This window comes from Sebastes umbrosus, chromosome 14 (assembly GCF_015220745.1).
Source record: "Sebastes umbrosus isolate fSebUmb1 chromosome 14, fSebUmb1.pri, whole genome shotgun sequence".
Taxonomy (NCBI): domain Eukaryota; kingdom Metazoa; phylum Chordata; class Actinopteri; order Perciformes; family Sebastidae; genus Sebastes; species Sebastes umbrosus.
In genome coordinates, this window is record NC_051282.1 from 26,896,208 (window position 1) to 26,920,959 (window position 24,752).

The 24,752-nt window shown below is 37.5% G+C and overlaps 2 protein-coding genes across 2 annotated transcripts in view; both read right to left on the reverse strand.

Moving 5' to 3' along the window:
* The window catches only part of abca3b (ATP-binding cassette, sub-family A (ABC1), member 3b), a 40,794-nt gene extending 34,131 nt beyond the window's left edge, over positions 1 to 6,663 (reverse strand). The window contains exons 1-2 of the mRNA XM_037793549.1: positions 6,334 to 6,663; positions 3,212 to 3,288 (exon numbers count right to left, since the gene is read on the reverse strand). Coding sequence (XP_037649477.1) covers positions 3,212 to 3,265 — 54 coding nt within the window. The 5' untranslated portion in view covers positions 3,266 to 3,288; positions 6,334 to 6,663. The remainder of the gene's footprint in view (positions 1 to 3,211; positions 3,289 to 6,333) is intronic.
* Positions 6,664 to 9,701: 3,038 nt separating this feature from the next.
* On the reverse strand, positions 9,702 to 24,265 carry ccnf (cyclin F). The gene is made up of 17 exons (XM_037793552.1): positions 23,983 to 24,265; positions 22,268 to 22,419; positions 21,162 to 21,268; positions 20,995 to 21,062; positions 20,675 to 20,871; positions 20,362 to 20,415; positions 20,103 to 20,207; positions 19,642 to 19,719; positions 19,013 to 19,167; positions 17,897 to 18,061; positions 17,201 to 17,324; positions 16,901 to 17,081; positions 16,656 to 16,743; positions 13,972 to 14,071; positions 13,728 to 13,861; positions 11,923 to 12,101; positions 9,702 to 11,592 (listed from the first exon to the last, which is right to left on the reverse strand). The coding sequence occupies exons 1-17, from the start codon at positions 23,993 to 23,995 to the stop codon at positions 11,138 to 11,140; spliced, it is 2,355 nt and encodes a 784-aa protein (XP_037649480.1). The 5' UTR covers positions 23,996 to 24,265; the 3' UTR covers positions 9,702 to 11,137.
* Between the last annotated feature and the right edge of the window lie 487 nt (positions 24,266 to 24,752).

Consider the following 24,752-nt stretch of genomic DNA (forward strand, 5'->3'; position numbering starts at 1 on the left):
AGCAGCGTTGTGCAACCATCAACTGATATTAATGCTCAAAACTATGCAAGCTGCCATTCAGAGCAACACACTAGCACTGTTTAGAGTACAAAATTCCTTCCTATCTTCTGTATACTGAAGACTGACGATAGGATTTTCCATGAACTACATAATGGTGGAAACCTCGAATAAACTCCTAAAGTAAAGCTGCCTCCACATGATAAGAGATTTACCCACCCAGAGGTAGGGTGCCGAGACTTGCAGAGGCAGCAGGTTGTATATCTCCCTAAAAAGAGCGCAAGGAACGCCATTCACTGTTTCTAAGCAACAACAACAGTTGCGGCCGTTCTTTATTAGTTGCGCTTTGAAAGGTCACCGGCCACCGAGGTCAAAGTTGAAATAATCTGAACTCTGAGCGCAGCGTTCTGTGGCGATTTCGAGCGGTTTACCGCGCCAAGGGTAGTCCTACTGCTCTCCCCCGTTAGGAAAACAATGGCAGTATAGAGCGATTTTACCGCTAATCATGTGTAGACGGCTTAAAGGTCCCATGTCGTGCTCATTTTCAGGTTCATACTTGTATTTTGTGTTTCTACTAGAACATGTTTACATGCTGTAATGTTCAAAAAACACTTTATTTTCCTCATAATGTCTGACTGAATATACCTGTATTCACCCCTCTGTCTGAAACGCTCCATTTTAGTACATTTCAACGGGATTGCAATGGAATTGCGTTTCTAGGCAACAGTTTGGGTCCATGTTTACTTCCTGTCAGCTGATGTTTTTTTTTTTTTTTTTTTTTTTTTTTTTTTGACCTTTATTTAACCAGGTAAAATCAATTGAGAACCAATTCTCATTTACAATGATGACCTGGCCAAGAGGCAGTAGCACAGTCCACACAAGTGACACAGACGGCACAGATACAATACAGTATGACAAACACATGAGAAAATGGCTAAAAACAGCATAGGTAAATTAACAAACACTATGTACAAAAAAAGGCGGATTACTGGATGTACTTTGAAAAATGGAAGAGAGAGAGAGAAGTGAGGGCTGGTCAGCAAGTACAGCAGTCAACTATGACTTGTTGCAGCTTTTGTTTGAACATGTTGAGAGAGGTGAGAGCTGTTAGTTTGAGCGTGTTCTGTAGTGAGTTCCAGTCATTTGCAGCGGCAAAATGAAAGGAGTTATGACCAAACACAGTACGGACTTTTGGAATGATGAGCCTTATGAAATCACTGGATCTTAAACGGCGATTGCTGTCGGAAATGTGCAGAAGATTGGAGAGGTAGCAAGGGGTCATTCCCAAAATGGATTTGTAGACCAAGAGCAGCCAGTGTTGTAGCCGCCTGGTGTGAAGGGAGGGCCAATCCACCAATCTGTAAAGTTCACAGTGGTGGGTGGTGAAAGGTGCACATGTGGCAAAACGGATTGCTGAGTGGTGGAGTGTGTCCAGTTTTCTGAGGTTGGTCTTTGATGCCATTTTATAAATTATATTATGTTATTTAAATACACTGCAACAGGAAATAAACTGGGACACATTGAGAATGTTTACGTTTAAAACCGCGTAATGGTCTAAATATTGTATATTTGTGACATCACAAATGGACAGAAACCTCAACGGCTTGTTTCAAACGCACAATTTCTGAATACGGGCTGTGTGTTTTTCTCTGTATATTGAGCGTTTTGACAGTTGAACAGTATTTATATAGCACTTAAAACCTGAAAAACTCACTTTTTACAATATGGGACCTTTAAGATGTCTAGTCTTTCATGAAGATTTTGAGCTGTTAATGTGTGTAACCCTCCTAACAGGTTAACCAATAGTTGAAAAAGTGTATCTCCAGTATACGTATGTAGACACACATAAATTGCTAATCATTTTTCAACTCCTTTCCTTTTTTCTTACATTTTATGTATTTGTTGTTTGGTTTTTGATGAACTCAATAAAAAAATCATTCACAAAAAAAAGGCAGATGTCTGTATAGACACATGTATCTATTAGGGGTGTAAGAAAATATGAAAACACATGAGTATTGTGATATTATGTTGTGTGATAACTCTTAAAAATCTAATGGCCCATATGGAACTAGAAAAACCTAAGGAATCCATTGGTTACAACCATGTCATCATGCTACCTTGTCAAGAAGGAGGCTAAATAACGCTCCAAAGTTACGCTTAATTTTGGCGAGGAAAAAGTGTGATGGCCATTTTCAAAAGGGGCCCTTGACCTCTGACCTCTAGATATGTGAATGAAAATGTGTTCTATGTGTACCCACGAGTCTCCTCTTTACAGACATGCCCACTTTATGATAATCACATGCAGTTTGGGGCAAAAACATGCAGTTTTTTGCATGCAGTACAAATGTCTTATTTTCACCTATTCTAAAATGGTGTATTTCTGGTGTGGTCCTTATTCTACGACAGTTTTCCTAAAAGTTAATTTTATAATGCAATATATCACCTTGCTTACAGTATCGCAATATATTGAATCGTTACCCCTGTCTCATGATACACATTGTGTCGCCAGATTCTTGCAAATACACAGCTCTAATATTTATAGTTACACAATACAAAATCATGTCTCATGATCAAGTCTCATGATCAAGTCTCATGATCCATGTCACAATTAAAAAGAATTAGCGACAAAATAACTTATAAATATATATATATATAGTACGTATGTATATAGTAGTAAATACATAACTGTATACATTCCTTTTTATTTCTTCCTTTAGTGATACTTTATATAGTTTGTTCTATTTTATTCTCTATTTTATGTGTATATTCTATTCTGATTTAAATATTTTGAATATCCGTTGAGGGGCTACAGCTGCATTTCATGTATTGTATTAAGACAATAATAAATCCTTTAAAAAGGTACAAACTGTGATTTACCCTTAGGATAAAAAGCCATAAAAGGCTTGGAAAAGCATGTGACAGCTATAACATGTTGACATAGCTCGAGCATGTGACACAACAACAGTGTAGGCACACTGTATATTACAGTTTCCAAGTAGCTGGCTAACATCATTAGTAACACAGTTAGTCACTTTACTGAATTTATGATGACCCCATAAGCCTATAACTTAGCAAATACTGTCATGAAGGCCTCTGCTCTGTAAATACAGATACTTTCTGACAATTCACAGTTGCAAACAATGTCAGCACCTTAAAAACAAATGACACATACAAGCTAGTGGGTGTACAGTAGGTTCACCTCCCTCCAACTCACCTGCTGAAGATAGTTTTTCCACAGCAGTAGTCCAAATTGTCGCGCAATAGCCATCTTGAGTCAGCCTTCTACAGTGGCTGGAGACAGAAAGAGAGTGACATTTTTAAGTTTCGGGTTAGTTAGAGCAAAATATACAATTCCATCTTTTGAAATGTTTATAAGAGCTTAAGTTGTGTTTTCGAATAAAACGCTTCCACCAGCAGTGATGCTGTAAAAAGTTTCTGATCTCTGTTTCTATTTTAACCATAACTCGAAAAGAGAAGTGAAATTGAGCAATCGGCAGTATCACAAGCAACATGATGTTTAGAAACTGTACACAAAACTATTTGTAAGGGGAAAAATTATGAAGAAAAAAACATAAGATAGGTAAACAGGTGTAGGTGGTATATCAGCCAGGAAATGAGTTCAGTTAGAAAAAAGAAAACCACAGGCAAATGGGCAAAAGATTAAAAGAGGTCGTTGACATCCACACACTGAACCAGTTATACAGGCCAATTGAGGTTATTGTTTTAGTCCAAACAGGTCTATAAAATGTTGACCGCTGATAAAACTGTTAATAAACTCCAACATAATATGAGCTTTTGCAAACATTGATATGCAGATCACCTAAGTAGGTACAGTCCAAAGAGGGTGATCAATAAATTAAAGCTTCTACAACAAGTCTCATAGCACTTTTCCCTCAAACTGGAGTCCCAATTCTCAGCACTTGAGTTCATAAATGTGATAAAACTGGTTATACTGGGACTATATATCACACTGGTGCCCATTCATCTGAGTGGCTACATCCTTTTCATGATATATCAGAGGCCACTGTATGTATTATTATGTAAATTAATTCAGAAGACTATACTACATTATTAAGGCCAACCATTTATCTATTAGTATGTTCTAGAAAACAACAAAGCAATTAGAAACGTGGAGCTTTTTCCTTATTAATTGAACCATTTAAATAATTAGCAATAAGTGATGAATAAAACATTGAAATAATTAGCTAAATATAATTTAAAAAACAATTTTAAGGCAAATGGGCGAAGGATTAAAAGAAGCCGTTGACATCCACACACTGAACCAGTTATACAGGCCAATTGAGGTTATTGTTTTAGTCGAAACAGGACTATAAAATGACAGCGATACCTTTATGGCTTATAAACTCCAACATAATATGAGCTTTTGCCAATATTGACAGTCACATATGCAGATCACCTAACTATAGGTCCAGTCCAAAGAGGGTGATCAATAAATTAAAGCTTCTACAACCAGTCTCGTAGCACTAATTCACCCTAACTTTTTTAACTCCGTAAGGCAACAGCATGGTGCACCTTTTCCCCACACCTTATATTGTCCTCTTTTGGCACATGTTTAGTAACTTATTGTTTTGATACCACTGGTTACGGGTTTTAGTTTTCTCATTATTTGGTCTTTATGTTTTGTTCTTTTTTATTGTTGTTTTTATTTTGTCTGTATTTCATTGTATCTGGAGGGTGCTATACAAATAAAGATTATTATTATATTATTCATCTGAGTGGCTACATCCTTTTCATTATATATCAGTGTATGTATTATTACGTAAATAAATTCAGAAGACTATAGTACATTATTAAGGCCAACCATTTATCTGTAAGTATGTTCTATAAAAACAACAAAGCAATTAAGAGACGTGGAGCTTTTTCCTTATTACCTGAACCCTTAGCAATAAATAAAGTAATTCAAATTAGTCCCACCTTTACCAGCTGCAACATTAAAGTGATGAACACATGAATGCATCAATATATATAATCCAGTAATATATATTATACTGAAATTGGCCATACAACATGAGTACTTTTTTACTTTTGGTACTTTAAGTATATTTTGATTCTGATTCTTTTGTACTTTTACTTAAGTAACAGTTAGAAAGCAGGAGTTTTACTTGTAAGAGTATTTCTACACTGATGTATTGCTACTTTTACTGAAGTAGAAGATCTGAGTACTTCTTCCACCATGGGTTGAAGTCATTTGTTTTTTTGCTCTCAATAATATTTACCTTTTTTATATGTATAATGAAATAACACGCTCAAGTGTGTTTTGATGAGCTCTTGAATTCAACTTTTTAATCTCCGAACACAAAAACACTATGTACAGTATGCCTTTAACTCAAGAGATGCTGGCCCATTTATCCAGGAAAAATGCTTCCTAATGCTTATGTTTATCAATACTGTACTGTAATATTGCAATTTCAATGAGATGGGTGACAGTGAGTGATATATCACTGTATATATTATTATGTAAATTAATTCAGAGGACTATACTACATATTTGTTTAAGTATGTTCTAGAAAACAACAATGCAATTAGAGACGTGGAGCTTTTTGTAACTTATTGTTTTGATACCATTGGTTACTAGGTTTTAGTTTTCTCATTATTTGGTCTTTATGTTTTGTTCTTTTATTGTTGTTTTTATTTTGTCTGTATTTCATTGTATCTGTGCAAGCACTTTGAAACTATGTTTAGAAAGGTGCTATACAAATAAAGATTATTATTATTAGGTAGATAGATAGATGGATAGTAACTTTATTGATACAGAGGGAAATTCAAGTTTCCAGCATCACAGTTAGTGCAAAAACATGTTAGTAAAAAGGCAGTAAGAAAGTTAGTAGTACAAAGTACAAAAAAATATACCAGATATAAAAATACAAGGAGATGAAGAAACTGTTAAAACTGAATATTATTATTCATCTGAGTGGTTACATCCTTTTCATGATATATCACTGTATGTATTATTATGTAAATTAATTCAGAAGACTATACTACATTATTAATGCCAACCATTTATCTATTAAGTATGTTCTAGAAAAACAACAAAGCAATTAAGAGACGTGGAGCTTTTTCCTTATTAACTGAACCCTTAGCCTTGCTCTTCTCTGATTGGTCCACCGCGGCGTTCTGAGCCTCCTGATTGGACAATCCACCTGCTCGTCAAATCCCTAAAGGATTCTGATGAATGCTAATGAGAGAGCTGAGCTGAGGAACAAAGCTAGAGGTATTTCCAACAATATAACGTTGCTGACTCACCGACATTACGTCATTTTACACTCTATTAATCACCAAATGTCTCAGCCGAAGCGACTTTATGACATATTTTACCTCAAAAAGAGCAGGTTTCGGCAGGTTTCGGTCTCCTCTTCCTATCGAGGTGAAGACAATTCCTCCTTTTTCTGCGTTAAACCGACAGATTCATCACTCTTCTGTCACATCACATCGCTGTCGAGGCTCGGCTGTTGTTAGCTGGACGTCTGCAGCCTCCCGGTGTCTTTATTTAACCCTCTCCGGTGTGCTGTCCTGCTGTTAGCGAGGCGATGACATTGCAGCAGCAGCAGCAGTCCGTGGATTCATCGTGAGAGATGCAGCGACAACCGTCAACAAAACGCGTCACGTGATCACAATGGAGCAGAGAGTCACGTGATCTCCACAGCTGGGCCAACTGAGAATTATTAATAATAATAATAATAATATGTCTCATAGCAACTTTATACTTCTATTCCACTACAATATTTTTTTATTATTATTATTTATTACATTATTATTATTTATTTATTATATTATAATATATTATATTAACAAATTATTATTTTACTTTTATTTATTATTTATTTATAAAAAAGTAACTTTTTACTTATTTATGTTATTTTTTACATATTAATTTATTATTATACTTTCTAGTACCAGTAGTAGTATTGCCCTTCTACATTGTTTTAGCCATTGTAATCAGAGGTGGAATGTAACTAAATACATGTATTCAAGTTCAAGTTTAGTTTATTGATCACATACACATTGAGATGGCAGTGAGTCTTTGTTCCTGTTTGTACTCTCTCATCCTTGTATAATAGACAATCGATCGATCTCTCAATCAATTGAATAACAATAATGAATTAAATACGATCATCCTTATAAACATATAAATATAACAGCAACAATAGCAAATTGTTCGATAAATATGAGACAATTATAAAATAAAAACAGAGAATATAGTATATAGTATTCAAGTACTGTACTTAGTACTATTTTGAGGTACTTGCACTTTACTTGAGTATTTCCATTTTTTATGCAACTTTATACTTCTATTCCACTACAATATTTTTTTATTATTATTATTTATTACATTATTATTTATTTATTTATTATATTATAATATATTATATTAACAAATTATTATTTTACTTTTATTTATTATTTATTTATAAAAAAGTAACTTTTTACTTATTTATGTTATTTTTTACATATTAATTTATTATTATACTTTCTAGTACCAGTAGTAGTATTGCCCTTCTACATTGTTTTAGCCATTGTAATCAGAGGTGGAATGTAACTAAGTATATTTAAGTACTCAAGTATTCAAGTCCTATTTTGAGGTTCTTGTACTTTACTTGAGTATTTCCATTTTCTGCATCTTTATACTTCTATTCCACTACATTTCAGAGACAAATATTGTACTTTTTACTCCACTACATTTATTTGATATTTTATCTTACGAGTTACTTTTCAGATTTAGATGAATAAATAATATAAATAAAGTTATAATCAACAAATTAATATTTATTATTTTATTTTATTTATTGTTTATTTATTATTATAATTTATTATTATTATTATTATTATTATTATTATTATTATTAATAATAATAATAATAATAATAATATTGTATTGGTATTTTAACTATATTTTGATTCTGATGTTATTTTGTACATATTCATTTATTATTAAAATTTATAGTACAAGTAGTAGTATTGCCCTTCTACATTGTTTCAGCCATTGTAATCAGAGGTGGAATGTAACTAGTAAACAAGTGAATTTACTCAAGTACAAATTTTACTTATATTTCATTTTATTTATCATTTTTATTATTATAGATTAAGATTTATTACTTTATTGATCCTGGGAGGAACTTCACAAACTTCCAAGCAGTATATAAAGTAATTAAAATTAGCTCCAACTTTACCAGCTGCAACATTAAAGGGACGAACACATGAATGCGTCAATAATTATAATCCAGTAATATATATTATTCTGAAACGAAACGGGCCATGCTACATGATGAGTAATTTTTTTACTTTTGGTACTTTAAGTATATTTTGATTCTGACACTTTTTACTTATTTATGTTATTTTTTACATATTAATTTATTATTCAAATTTATAGTACTACATTTATTTTGTCATTTTACTTAAGAGTTACTTTGCAGATTTAGATTGATAATATAAATAAGTGTATTTTATATATAACTATATATTTAGAGATGTGAGCCACAACCGTGACAAATAATCAAGGTAGACAGGAAGGAAAGAAATAAACCTCAAAATAATAATAAATAAATAAATAAATAAATAATAAATAATAATAATAATAATAATAATAATAATAATAATAATAATAATAATAATAATAATAATAATAAAAGGACACACACCAAAACTAAAAAGAAATTCAATAAAAAAATAAAAACAGTGTAAAAAAAATTGTATATTTTAATTAGATCATCCCTGCTTGGTAAAGGATTTTCAAACTCCACACCTCCAGTTTGTAACACAGTCTTGAAGTTTCTGGTTTATTATCTCAGAAGTTAGAAAACATTATACAACTTTTCTTTCCACTGGCTGTCAAAGGATGAGACGTACCCCTCATAACAAGTAAATGAGTAAATGAGAGTCATGTGCAAGGTCTGTGTAAAATCAATGCCCCTTCCTTTAAAAGCAGGCCGATAGCTACAACCGAGGACACAGTCGGCCTGCCATCTGATTTATTTTTCCTGGAAATTTTAGGGTTTCAACAACCTGGGAGGAGTTCACATTTTGCAGTTCAAAGCGTGCATTTTTTAGGCTGATTCCAGTATTTCTCCACCAGAGTTTTATCTCTGGCAGTGTGGAGAAGGGTTTATTTTATTTTACTATTTTAAGAAATTCTCGGTTATTTAACACTCGATTACTTAAACTGAGTTTCTCCACAAAGAATCACACAAAAAGCACCACTTAAAATCTTGTGTTTACCAGGGATGTGCTCATATGTTACTTGGAAATAAGTCATTCAGCATGAAAAAAAGTATAAAAAACAACTAATCGACTAGAGAGACAGTTAATTTATTTAAGTTATTAAGAGTTTAGGGACCTGCTGTATTTAAATTATGTTGTGTTGAGTTTGGTTGTTGGATTTCTATTCATGACCTCAGTATTATTTCTTCTATGGGTACGACCCTTTGATGAGCTCTTGAACAAAACTTTTTAATTATTTCTTTTCCCCTAGGCAACATATTTAATTGTCATGTTGCTTATGACTCTCATTAAGTCCAAGAAAAACAGCTCGTTAGAGAAAAGAACAATACAGCACGCTGCAATAAGCCCGTAGATTCTTATTAAAAAGACTCAGTCTTGCTGAAAGGAATCAGAGAATAATTTGAGTAAATCTATTAAACTGCGTCTGTGTGGTGGCAAAGGCATGAAAAGTAACACTGAAAGAAAACTTGCATGATGGCTTGTTTTTATTTTAACTCAATACAAAATTACATATTCACATCAAGTTTAATGAGATAAAACTACTGTAAAAAAAAACACAAAGAAAACTGCCTTTTTGGAATGAAGCAAAAACAATTTCAAGTAGTTGTGGCATTTTCTTTGTCTTTTCTGCATTTATACATATAGTACTATGTACATTTATAAAAAACACAGGTTATAACCAGTCTGGCGTAACAGTTTAAAATGCATTTATAGTCAGTCACAGACTTTTTAGACATGAGGCATACAGTACTTTCAAAAACCCCATCAGGTAATAATTTTCCGTTAGTGTCTGAACTTCCCTTTCGCTCCATGAAGGCAAAACAAAATCCATTCAAAAATACTTTAGTATTGATTGTTCAAGCGGGGAAATTATTTCAGTGAATCACGCTTCCTTCTGTGATGATAAAAGTGCTGGATCTAATTCAGATGGGAGGAAATGTGGGTTTAGTATAATACTTATCAGCATGTTGCAGAAGAATTAACGACTGTGCAGCACTAAACATCTTAATGAGGTTTGAACGATTCTCATTGAGCTGACGATTGTTGGTTAATTCTATTATGTGCACACCTTATTGAACAAATAGTGTGTCGATATAACAGCAAACATCTGCTGTTCCTGATGGGATTAGTGTGCTATAGGTCTTTTATGTAATATTGATCAAAACAGCACAACTGGTGTTCATGTACTCTAGAGGACTCTAGAAGATGCAGACTACTAAAAGACTCATTTCACAGCTGTTTCTATTGAAGTAGATGCCCCTGAAAACACAAATGACACCGCCACAGTACCTTTGGCAAACACACGTAGAAGTAAGGACAAAAACTGAACAAAAATAATTCATACAATCATTTTTTAGGCTTCAGATGCAGACATTTCCATCAACTAGATGACAGTAGTCACCAAATACAAGACTGAGTCTTGTATAGACAGTGCGTATCAGAAACTATGATAACCAAAACAATCACAATAACATGACAGCTATGTTTTAAGGTTTTCCGACAATATGAGTTTAACAATGAACACTTTTTTTCCCCTCCCAAAAAACAAGCCCATGAGGTTTTATTTCTTTTACAACTATCTGTTGTTGTAGAAGGCTGTAAAACAACAGAAAGTGTCCTGAGGAAAAGTCGTGTTCCAGTGGTTTCAGAGCTGACTGTGAGTCTTCTTTTATGGGAGGTATTTTATTGTGCCGTGCCTGTAAACGTGTAAATGAAATGTAATGCAGTAGAGTTTCTAGGTAATTCATTTGTTGTTTTTTTTCCCTTACTTGAAAGTCTCTTGATCTTCTGGCAATTAACGGCTCAGTGCAGACAGACGGGAGTGAGGAACAGCGTCGAGAGGATGAAAAAAAAAAGTGCTGGAGGATAATATCTGAGCGGGGGGTCTCTGAACAACCTCCGTCTATAGGCTCAGGAACCCCGCGTTGGTAGAATACTCGTCGTCTCCGTCCTCTTCCTCTACTTTTTCCACCTCGCCTCCACTGTGAGCTGCCGAGTTCTTCCTCTTCACCTGTTTGCTGGAGGGGCCCCGGGGCCTCTGCATGGGCACCAAAAGGCGGAAGCCCGGCTGGGCGTTGGCCGCGCCCAGGGAAGTGGTAATGGTCTTGAATGTGCAAGGCATGAGGGAGGAAGAGGAGGAGGAGGAGGAGGAGCATGTGGACGAGGGGCTGATGCTCTGGACAGAGGAGTACCCTGAGCTGTGAAGGTCTGTAGAAAAGGGTTCCTGGTCTTGGCAATCCTTGCTCGCCTCTTTTTCCACTTCAGAGAAGCTGTCTTCATCGCTGGACAAGGCTCTGCAGTGCTCTAGTCTTTCGTCCGCATCAGTCAGCGAGTGCAGTTCGATGGATATCATGGAAGCTATTAAAAAAAAGAAGTGTCAGCTTATAGGAGTGAATCATTTAGGGCAAAGTTTACAGAAATACAGACCCTAACACACACACACACAGCGACTAGCATCCATCCACATTAGTCCATGACAGCAAGCCTGCAGAATATGCCTGAATTTATGTGCTGGTTTATTATGCTGGACGTTGCAACTGCTGCGTCATCTCTAGTCACTTAATGTCCTACTGAGACACTGACTCATGCATTTTTCTCCTTTATGGATTACTTCATTTATATGCTTTACAGAGAAACACCTCTGAGACTGTGCCAGCAACCACACTGGAATAAATTCTCAGCACTCACAATCGCTGTCTCTCTCTCCCTCGCTCTCCTCCTCCCGGTCGCCCTCGTAACCGGAACAGGAAGTGTCCAGGCTCCAGTCCAGGATGTCGCCCAGCAGCGTCTCCTCCTGATTGGACAGCTCGGCAGTGGGCGTGGCTACAAAGCCGGCTCTGTGGGCCTGCATGGCATCGTCGCGTCTCCTTGGGAGAAAAGTGTGTTACAGTGAGTCACCGGAGCGTCTCAAACAGATGGCCCAAACAGAACACCTACTGGGCAAGAGACGCCGCGCAAGTCTGTTTGTTACGGAGCAACGGAGACTCAGCAATGAGAAGAGCTGCTAAATGAGCGAGGAGAGGGGAGAGGTGGGGGCACTGGTCAATTTGACATGCATTCCATGCATTTCTTTCAACCTCCTCTGAAACAGGAGCTACAGTATATGGATACAATAAAGACAGTGTGAGAGGTTTTCATCTGGGATTTTGGTTATATTAATACTGTCATTTAGTCAGTCAGTCAATTGATACAAAAGTACTCCAAGATAGTACTAAGAAGATTAATATCCAAAAAAAACAAGTGTGACATTATTGATCATTATATAATGCGACTTTCAACATTGTCATCAAGACAGTGAACGTCTTTACACACCAGGGGCATGACGAATAAACCACACAAAAAATGCAGAGCCTCTCTGTTGTTGTTTAAAAAATAATATAGGTACAACTTAACCCCGTTCTGCACAACTTGATCGGTCGATGCCTTTATTTGCGGTGTGAAAGCTCAGAATAAAATCGACCTCTTTCCGAAAAAATGTGTAATATTCACATTTCGTTTGACAACAGGAACATTTGCACAATCAAATGCAATCCAGTACATTCGCCTCAACATAAATAAACGCCAGTATTGTCTCCCTCCACACAGTCCAGGCCGATTGTAAAAAGAGAGCAAAACTAAGATCATTTGAGGAGCTAAGTTAGGGATAATGTACAGCCACAGTAGAGCAATGCGGCACCCCGACGCGAAGGCATCACCCTGAAGGGGTTTATTTCCACAAGAATGACCCGCTAGCTGTACATTATCCTGCTTATTACACAACTAATTACTTTTAAAAAAATCAATAATTTGACATAAAAATGGTCCTCCAGAGACCGACATCAGAAATAAGTCCATAGGATCGTTCTGTTATTTCTTTATAGCAGGCCGTTGCTATGGACGCTGTGATTAACCAATCAGAATTGAGTATTCAACAAAGCCGTGTAATAAATAAATTAAATGAACATATTTGATATCACCACAAATTAGTGGGATTAAAAGAAACAGGCATTAGAAAAGGCCATGCAAGTGCAGCAGGCTTGAGAGTGCTCCCAGGACGACGTAATAAAGAAATATAAATAGTTAATGGGGCCTATAAAATGTTTTAGGGGCCAGCAGGCTGTGTTGCATTATACACTACACTGCACAAGTGTTCAGAGTATTGCCTGATATATGCATCAATTTATTTGGTCTATATTGTTTGTTAAAGCCATTTACTGTTTTTCTTTAATATCACCCAGTAGGGGTGCACAATTAATTGAATATTAATCCCGATCACGGTTTCCCACAATTAAATGTACATGATCGACTGCTACATTGCCCTATTTTAAGTCGTATTTTGATGCAAAGATTTGTACATTGTAGCACAACATGGAAGTGAAAGCAGCACTCTATTTATTTAAATGTGAAAGTGCTATAAAAATGATTTTGTCCCTAAAATAAATGAATAATTGTGATTATCATTCTGGCCATAATGTGTTGTAATGGGGGAACTTGTGTGTAGGTAAGTGATTTACCTCTTGTTGGTGCTGGATGGAGAGGCGAGGAAGGTGTGGATGTCTCCTGGTTGACCAGTGGGACTGGGAGGCTCCATCTGAGGCTCCACCTCAGGAATCTCCAAGATCTGACACAGCTCTTTAAAATCCATCACCTTGAGGAGGCCATGAAATAATAATCAATGACCAGTTTCAGAGACGTAATGTGCTGCAATTCAGAAATGTTTGTTGTGTGTTCCTGTACTTGCAATAAAAAATAAAGTACCTTTTCTTTGCTGATGTGCTGGTAGGCGTCATCTTCAAACCGTTGCTTAACGCCAGTGAGAGACACATGCCTGTAATCTTTGGGAACATCTTGACTGAAACTAAGGAGAGACGGAGAGCGAGACAAAGACAAGAAAACAAAAACAGACAAGATGAGTTTGATCCACTTTGCGTGCTGCATCTCGATAATCAACTCTCGGGGACAAATCTTGTTAGTTGTCCATTTGAGAATTACAGTTTGTCGATAAGATGCTCACCTATCAAAGTGACTCACCCTGAGGCACGTTTCGGTGACTCAGTTGGTGATTCACTGACGGTTACTCCCCCCCACACCCCCGCCTCATCATCCACCCACTGATCTACAGTCCAAATGCCTCCTACTGTCTCGTATGATGCTGCAGCTCTCTCTGGGGCTTCACGTTTGCTTTAGTACCTTAATGGCCATCCATTATTGTTGGTCACCAGACATTATAAACAATCTAACATCTAATCAATGTTGAAAACAGAGGCTACACATCACCAATCAATTCTCATTATCTATTTCCAAGGAGGAAAGCATGGTGTAGCAGTACTCCTGTCTGTGTGAGCCGAGGTACAGTAACAAATCAGAAAATGGTTTCAGTTTCTATAGCTTCGAGTAAATATATATTTGTGTTTCCCCCATCCAGAATATAGGCTTTGAAAAGCTGCAGTGCAGTAAATTAACAGTTGAATAAATTAAACTAATTATCAATGCTTCAAAATCTGTGGGTAATTTTTACGTTTTATCCACAGTGGATGCCTTAGGTTATCAAACAGTGCTGCTGTCATTACTCGACAGTGAATCAGTGAGTCAGTGATACTAAACACTGGAAAGCAGTCTAATGACAGGACTACTGAAAATGTAACAGTAAAGCGGACTCCCAGACCGGACAACGCCGTGGTAGCAACCTGTCAATCACAAGGTAGCCACGCCCTAAAGCATCACCTGCTTTATGGTCTATTTGACTCTGAATGGGACCATAATTTACTAAATGAACATCATGCTGTGTTGAAGAAGACTTGAAACTAGCGACTGAGACCATAAACTCATGTTTACAATGTTTACTGAGGTAATAAATCAAGTGAGAAGTAGGCTCATTTTCTCATAGACTTCTTCATAATCAGACTTCTTTATGCAACCAGAGGAGTCGCCCCCTGCTGGCTGGTAGAAAGAATGCAAGCTTAAGGCACTTCAGCATCGGCTTCACTTTTCAGAACCGGAGATTGCCGCTTGCACCCAACAACACTGGTGTCAGACAACAGCTGTAGGAGATGTGCATATTTGTTAAACCAGTGGTTCCCAGCCTGTGGGTCAGAAACTGACATAGGGGTCACAGACTGAATCTGAGGGGTCATGAAATGATCAACACGTTAGGAAAGAGGGGCAAAAACATTCTTCTGATCCATTAATTATGTTTACTTTTTGTTTCTTTTATCTTATAGTTTTACCTAAATGTCTTTAAAAATAATCAAATTAAATGAACTGAGAAGAAAAAAAGAAAAAAAGAACATCTTTTGAATTGTTTTAAAGGCTCAAGTGAAAAGGGATGGGATTGGACATCACTGTGTTGAACCATGCTCACATCACATGTTTTATTTATCAGAACACTTGTTCAGTTGTTTTATTAATACTTCTAGCTCATCGGCATCATCTTTCCCTGCTGTGAAGAAAATAAACTACATAGGTAGCAATGCACATCACAATGAGGGCATAACAACTCTCCTTGACAACTGGCTTCTGTATGGACTATATGGATGATGAATATAGTATTTCCTGGGTATTTTATAATAACAGCCACATCAGTTCACAGTTATGTCCAAACAATGCAACCTATAATTTACAACAGAAATACACAGTACAGAACTCCCAGTGGAGCAACGCCATTTTGCTTAAAATGCACATTATTAATTTGTGCTGAACACTTGTCAGCCTTTAGACGTTGAACAAATATGCAAGCTAGATAATGCTACGGTTCAGCGCCGGGAGCTGTGCCGCATACAAGTAACCAACTGAGTAACACAATGTGCCAATCAGAACCCATTCCATCTGCTAACCTGGCTAATCAAATAGGTAGCTACAGGAGGGCAAGTGCCAAACAAACTGCACCTATTCAAGGAATAAAATCTTTTCTTTATCGATATGAGACTTCACTGCTGAGGTCACAACAGATCAAGTGTATTTTTAAGTGCCTTTTGAGAATAGAACCTATTTCTATGCCGGCTCTACCTCTTCCAAGGTCATGATAACACCAAGGCAAATTATTTTTTTTAGAGCTGATCTCATCGTGGCTGAACGCTGAACTGAACTAAGGAAAAAGAAAAGACTTGAGTGTGCTTAATTTGACCTGACAGATTGGGTGATGGAGCAGGAGGAGGACGATGAGAGAAATTAACTTCTTGGCTACCAATCGAGTCAAAACACACACACACACACACACACACACACACACACACACACACACACACACACACACACACACACACACACACACACACACACACACACACACACACACACACACACACACACACACACACACACACACACACACACACACACACACACACACACACACACACACACACACACACACACACACACACACACACACACACACACACACACACACACACACACACACACACACACTGCGAGAAGCTTACCACTTGACATAGAGCAGCACAGCAAGGGAGGCGAGGTCTTGCTTGGAGAAGCCTGTGTAGTCAACTAACTGGCTGGGCCAGACGGGAGCTGCAGAGAGAGACGGTAGACATAAGTCAAGGGAAACATAAACTCTGCACTCAACTAAAGCTGTAAATTCTATTAGTTTGAAAGGATGTTAAAAAGGAGAGAACAATGCTTGTCAAACAGGCGAGTTGTATGTGTGTGTGTCAGTGAGTGTTATTACCATAGTGATGTAGTGCTCGCGTAAGCAGTAGTGCAGCGCAAGCCAGTTTGGAAGGCGGCGGTGTGGCGAGAGCAGAGTAGAGCAGCGACAGCTCGCAGATGTAGCTGAATAGGTGAGTGGTCCGCCTCTCCAGAGGGAGCAGATACAGCAGCACCTCCCCGTAGTCCAGCAGTGTGGGGCTCTGAGGAGAAGTGCATGAAATACACTCAAATACAGTACTTCAAATTCCCACTAAAAATCTTTTTATTGTTGCTTAAATATGTATATACATTATTACATAAGGGTATCTGTAGTACTCACCTTGATCTTTCCCTGCAGCACGGAGACAACCTCCCCCATCATTCGAACCAGGTCCTCATATTTGTAGGTGTTGTCTGTGAGCCAGACAGCTTCACGTATGGTCAGGATTTCTTTACTGATATAGCTGAAAATAAAAAGAACCAAACATTGTCCAAGAAGTTAAAAAAAATAAATCATTTTAATCTATAACTCATTTTTATTTATTCTAAATAAAATCTGGAGCATTCATTTTACTTTCAAAACCAGCCATAAAATATTTTAAACCTCCCAAAAAGAGCTTAAAACATCTCCAACCTCAAAGCTGGTACCCCTAAATAATCCCGTAAACAGAATGCAAACAGGGCTTCAACTATCGATTATTTTCACTGTCGATTGTGATGAATAGATTAGTTGTTTGGTCTATAAAATGTCAGAAATTGTCGATCAGTGTTTCCCAAAGCCCAAGATGACGTCCTCAAATGTCTCGCTATGTCCGCAACTCAAAGATATTCAGTTTACTGTCATAGAGGAGTAAAGAAACCAGAAAATATTCACATTTAAGAAGCTGGAATCAGAGAATTTTGACTTTTTTTCTTAAGAAATATCTCATACCGATTAATTCAATCAATTATAAATAGTTGACGATTAATTTAATAGTAGTACATTGAAAGTAAAACATATGAATGTTTCAGAGAAGAGGCGTGTGTGTGTTCTCACCGTGTGCAAACCACCATGCAGGCGATTCCCAATAACTGGAGGCGAGCCTTGGGGACAGAGCGCAGGGCCAAGTAACGGTCCACACAACCCACGGTCACATGCAGCGTCAGGCTGGAGAAATCCTTCATGGTGGTCACCTCCACCAGCCAGTCCACCAGGATGTACCTGACAGAGGGAGACAAGTAGAAATTAAAGGTTGTGTGCATTTAAAAAAAAAAAAGAAGAGATAATTTAATAAAGAATAAAAAAAAAAAATACAGAAAAAAAACAAGAGGCAAAAGATTGAAGTCTTTAACCTTCATGCCTTAGAGCAGGGGTTCTCAAACTTTCTGGGGTCAGGAACATTTTCCAAGGTCCCTCTTGTAACCGTAACACCGTTTAAGCATATGCTTACTTCTCTTAGAAGCCATTGGAGCTATTTGTATTCTAAAACTTTTCAACCTAAATACTTCAGACCAGTTTAATAGTGATAAACAGAAACATATTTCAATTTGAATCATGTTGATGCCACTTATACTGCATACTTTAAACTTGACGGCATTTATTATCAAAAAAGTTAGAAAAATAACCGGGGAAAAACCCCCGAAAAATGGCACAGTCCAAATAAATCTAGATGTTAAAACTTTCCAGTCTAAAGCTGACTTTCAGTTAGTGCATCAATTTAAATATAATGAACTTAACTGCTGTGTGTTTATTGGTGCAAATGGTCCCCTCTGTAGATATGCACTTTTTAATGATACAACACAATTTTATAATTTATAGGAAATAATTTCACGGACCCCCTGAGAGTGCCACGGACCCTACTTCGAGAATCACTGCCTTAATCTAGCACACATTATTTGATCTTAAAAAGTTTAGCCATTATGGCCGAATAACAACTTAAATCTCCCAGAAGGCTCTCGGCCTTACGGGGAAGATGTTTAACTTTATTCTCTGAAAAAAACACTTGTGCTGGTGTACCGTTTCATCTACTCTTTAGTAATGTCATTAAAGGACGCCAAAATGATGAAAACACAGTGAGTCATCATCGCAGTGAGTAACAGGAGCAGGACAGACAATAATAATCCGTAATAATCGTGCCAGTAATATCACGGTGGAGTTTGTGTTCCTCTCTACCTCATGGTGTCCTTGATGCCTCGTCTCAGGAGGCCCTGAACGCAGTGTCGTGATGCCGGATTAGAGATACTGAAGAGCTGAGCCACCAGATCAGAGCAGGCTTTTGACTCCAGACCCAGCGGATTCCCATTGCTGCACACTTTAGCCAGCGAGAGCTGAGGAAAGAAAAAAGACAATGTGTTCAATAAATGTTTCACAATGGCTTAAAATGGCTTGTTGAATTGGATCGCACTAAAAAAGACAACAATAAGATTGAGCTTTGTAATAGTTTGCTGCTGTGATTACAGAGCTTGTGATTCAGTAGTGCAGCCTGGGAAAAAAGCTTTAAAAAAGGCGATGAAAATAATAAAAAAGTCAACAACTGTCAAGACCCCCTGACACTGCCTGAAAGTGCTTCAATAACTTCCAACTCTGGATGAATGGAGGAGTGGGAAATGAAACAAAAACATGAGCGATGAAAAGCTGTCAAAAGACAAACACTTCAGTGTCTTTTGTATCACTACAGCGGACGACCGAGGGCGAATAAAGACAAAGAAAGGCCATCACAGGAATGAAAATACACAAGAACACATTCAGTCAACTGCTGCATCAATATAATGGCAATTGGCTGTCTTCAATCCCACACACACCTGTGCCTCCCAGCATCCTTTGCCAGCATAGTCCCTGAGGGTTCGGATACACTGGAGGTACCTGCCTGGATCTGCCATCTGAAATAAAACAAAAACAGTTATCTTATTGCTCAATAATATACTTGCAAAATATGTTTACAGTCTTACATTTTTCAATCTATCATTCATCAATTTGAGTGCCTGTATGAAATATGCTATAAAGAAATGTGCCTTTGTGTTTGACTTTGACATGAAGAAACTGTACAATAGCCTAAACGAATAAGGTGAATGTATCAAAGTATAACTGATTAGAAAATTCAATTTATATTATTATTATTATCATTTTCATGCTCGAAAGGTCTTCGTGTTCATGTGGTATCAATTTTGTTTGTGTAGTTTCTGTTCATTTTGAATCTCCAAAAATCAATAAAAAGAGAATTACAAAAAAAAAATAGAAAACTAAATGAGAGACTCAGACTCACAGCTGCTTTCCGGTTGTGTTCCCACAACATGTAGGAGCTCTGTAGACAGCCAGCCTGCGACGAGTCCTCCAACATAGATATGGCGTCCGAGCGTCTTTCGTCACCCTGGAAAAGGTAACGCGTTTCCAGGTGTGAATGACAGATCATCTTACTAATGAAACTGATTAACTGTTCTGTTCCTAGACGCTAAGAAAACAATGCTGAAAATCAAACCAGAAACTTTTTATGTAATCAGTGTGAAGTCATCTGTCATACTCACTTCAAACAGCTGCAAAACTCTGGCCAAACAGTGCAACAAGGGTCCTCTCTTCTCCTGTAGAGAGAGGAGAAAAAAAAATTCATCAACACTTGAAATTAGGAATCTGCCTGATTTTGCTAATGCGTTCACATTAATCATATTGTCACTACCGTTGACCTCAAATTTGCATTAATAACAACAGAAAAGGAACGATTTAAGTACATTATCACTTGTTGACACAAGCTAAAAATGAATGCAGTTTAATTGTTCGTAGATGTCGGTTAAAAAGAAGCACATTTTCCTGTACTTTGAAAATGGCAATAGAGAAACCTACCGCATTGTTGTCGCACTCAGCCTTGAGGCGGTCGAACACCACGGCTTTACAGCAGCTGCCGGTGGGCGACCACGGCGGACGGATGAACACCCAGATGAAGGGATCCGTCGTGGGAGAGTGCAGGCTCTCTGCCAGGCTGAAGAAGTGGGAGGCCTTGCGACCGCACACGTCCGCTCGCCCCTCGTCGCTCAACAACGCTGGTGGAGAGAAAACGAGGCACAAGTGAGGAGCTGTAATCACTCGTAGAAATCATCAAGAGGGTTTTATGTCGCACAGTTTCATTTGACCTTTATTTGACCAGAGTGTAGTGTTTAACTTACGTCCTTCATTGTACAAATAAGCGATCCCTAGCTTCACGGCAGCTTCAAAATTCCCTTTCTCAGCAGCTCTGAAAGAAGAGAGATGTTTCAGGTAAAAACTCCTACACAAGGAAAACAATACAGCAGTTTTTCAGGGTTTTTTCTTTATTTAACAGAAGTGACTGTACCTTTCAAATAGCCATAAGGAGTTGGGAGATGGCCACGTGTCCCTGAAGCTGACCCTGGCCCATACACTGGAGTGGTTGTCAACAATGTCCCGCAGCTGGGAGTGAACCTGTAACAGAAGTCAAGATAAGTAGTCCATCAATAAAAGAGACATCTGACCTATCCAGGGCTGACCGTTACCATGGTAATCGACCTCCAAATCAATATTCAAATGCTTCCTTTTATATACAAGTATGTAATAATTATGTATGAAATAACATATAAATCCCAAAATAGTCAATGAAATAAGGAAAAATACCACAACATTATTTATTATTCATATTCAACATTAATTATTATCAGTTATTCTCAGACGGATATCAGCGTTTGTTGTGTGTAGAGGCAGGGTCCGAAATTAACACCCACCAAGCGCAAAATGCGGGTAGATTTTCCGTTTGGTGAGGAAATCTCGGAAGGCTATCCGCCACACTGGCAGGTAAACGTTTGTACTAAAATAGTCATGTAATAAAAAAAAAACTGAGAATCTCTACCATGTTTTTGGTGTCATTTACGGGCGTGCTCCTCTGCTCTCTGGGTCGGAGTTTGACACACACACTAGGGATGTTACGAGAGCCGGTACCAAGTCGACACCAAAATTCTGAAAACGTGGTGGTACTCGTTTTTTCTACCGCCAGGGCTCGAGACTGACAGCGTCTCGTTGTCCCGTGGACAATAGATCAAATCGAATTTGGACGTCACAGTACGCCAAAGAGTAAAATGAAGAAGTGCCAGTACGGCGTACCGGTGAGTACTGGCCCACTTTAAGCACGGATTAAACATCAATATATTTAAGTTATTTTGCTTAAAATATATTTTGCTGTGGCCTCTTCTACAAGTTTGTAACAGGAGAGATGGAGACAGATAGATAGAGGAACATGTCACCCTGCTGCGCCGCGAAGCTTCGAATACTTTCAAATATTATTCACCGAAGCTTCGAAACCAAAAAAATGGTATCCCTAGATCTATCAAATCAGGTGGTCGCAAGATGCCCGAGCCAGAACAAATCTGGGATGACATGGCACATACACGTTAAGAGGTTGTGTCGTGGTGTTACAGTACGTTTACTCACAGCTCTGACAGACAGCAGATCCTCAGCAGAAAGGCACTGGAGCACACAGAGGAGGACTTCCTCGGGTAGAGACAGCAGGGTCAGGGCTGGTATTCGCTTACGGACCCGCTTCCGAGCCGGAATCGAGTAGCATTTGGAACAACGGCAGTGGACTATTGACAGAAACGGAAATGTTAAAAGTTAGACACATGGTTCTTCATATTCATCTGAGAGGAATGGGCTGTGTAAGAAAGCCCTCAGCCAACCCAGAAGCATTTCACATCTAAGTGCAATGGCTCACAAACTTACTCTCACATTAATGTCAAACAAATATTTGCACTTAATTTAAAGCAGGCCAGTAGCAGGTTACTGTGCTAAACTGATAGACAAGACAGACAGGCACACCAAATGTGAATTGAATAGAATAGAATAGAATAGAATAGAATAGAAAGCTTTATAAAACAAATACTTGACAAGACGAGGCAGATAAAACATATAACAGGTAAAACACACAGTTATAAAGCAAATAAAATAGGTAAAGTAGATGTAATAAATAAATATAAACAGAAGTGTTACACTAGAAGTATAAAATATAAAAATATATGTAATGTAAACAGAGGTTATTGCACTTGTAAAATAGGTAGGGTAGATGTAATAAATAAAGGTTCATATTCAAAACGCCTAACATAAGGGTGGTGTACTCAAACCCTGTTTAAATGCAGAAATGTTTAAATCCATGGAAAGATTATTACCAAAAAAAAAATCAAAATAAGCATACAACAAGTGTTATAATGAATTATTAACAGCTAGATCTCAGCTGACTCTTCCTACACATCACTCTTTTAATTACTTAGCTATAGTTTCTCCTCTGTGTTATTTATTAGTAGGATTTTGTGTGCCCCCTTTGTAAAGCGTGCTTGGGTTTCTGAAAAGTCCAATTTATTAATATTATTATTATTATTATTATTATCATCTGAGCTGAACTGAGCATCTGACTGGAGTTTACTGTGCAAGCTGATAGACAGACACACCAAAGGTGAAGGTTCATATTAAAAACTCTTAACACAAGGGTGGTCTAGTCAAACCCTCTGTTTGAATGCAGAAATGTTTAAAACCATGGAAAGATTATAATTAAAAAAAAGTCAAAATAAGCACACAACAAGTGTTATAATGAATTATTAACAGCTAGATCTCAGCTGACTCTTCCTACACATCACTCTTTTAATTACTTAGCTATAGTTTCTCCTCTGTGTTATTTATTAGTAGGATTTTGTGTGTCCCCTTTGTAAAGCGTCCTTGTGTTTCTGAAAGGCACTATATACGTTTATTAAATGTATTATTATTATTATTATCTGAGCTGAACTGAGTATCTGACTGGAGAAAAGTCAAACCAAAGTGAGCGCCCAATTTTCCCTCCTGTGCTTTCAAATGCCACTCACGTTAAGATGCGACTATGAAGTAACATACTGTTTTTTAATCACCACAAACCACAAACAATACCAGGATATACATGATATTTATCTAAACATTACATACATTAGCTCTTTTTGAAACTACAGTATCTTACAGGAGGAATCCATGGCAACAGTAGAAGTGGCTAGGAAGCTAGTAACCAAAGCTAACTGTGTCAAATCACATTAATTTACCCACAAATCACAAACTCTAGCTTTTACAGTAAGTCATGCACATATTGTATGTTAGTAAGAGTTAGTTCAAAGTTGATTAAATGTACTTACCGCCTGCTTTCATTGCAAGTTGCAGAGATCTCTCCTCAAAGTGTAGCTAAAGTTAGCAGCTAATACAAGCTAATATTACACATATACAAACTTAACACTCTATTGCACCAGAACAGGAGATATATACAGTGTTACAGTAGTGCTCCCTGCCTCTGTTGTGCTGTATTAGATGACTAATATCTTAACAACTTGTTAACTGAATTCAAATATTCAACCACGCGTCCTCACTGTGTTAGATCCGCCCTCAAAGATGCTCTAAGCCCCGCCCACAATCACCGTTTAAACGCTACATTCAATCTGATTGGTCCAAAGCGGTGACGCCCACCTACCGCATAGTAGCTCTCTGATTGGCTAGTGTCCAGAGCGGTGGCGCGGATTGGCTGGATTTTTATAAACTGTAAAATGTCAGTATATGATTGGACAACGTAGCGACATTTCGAACTACGCGCTCGCCAGTGAGTGGATATGATTGGTTGACCTGATTATGAAGCATGTCCTTAGATTAACCTACTTACTGGGGATTGTGGGTAATGTAGTTGTGAACAGGAAATGCAGTTTAAAGGTATCCTGTTTAAAGGGACAGGCGCACAGTCAGAGACAGAGATGATTTTTGTATTTATGATAAATAAGCAATAAGCAGAGAAAGTGCTTTGAACACCAAGTCATTGTGTCACATTTATTATTACTATAAACTGACAATAATCTGATATTTTCAGGTGGAATTTCATTAATTCATTAATTCTCACTGTGCAGTATCATTTTCCACTTGT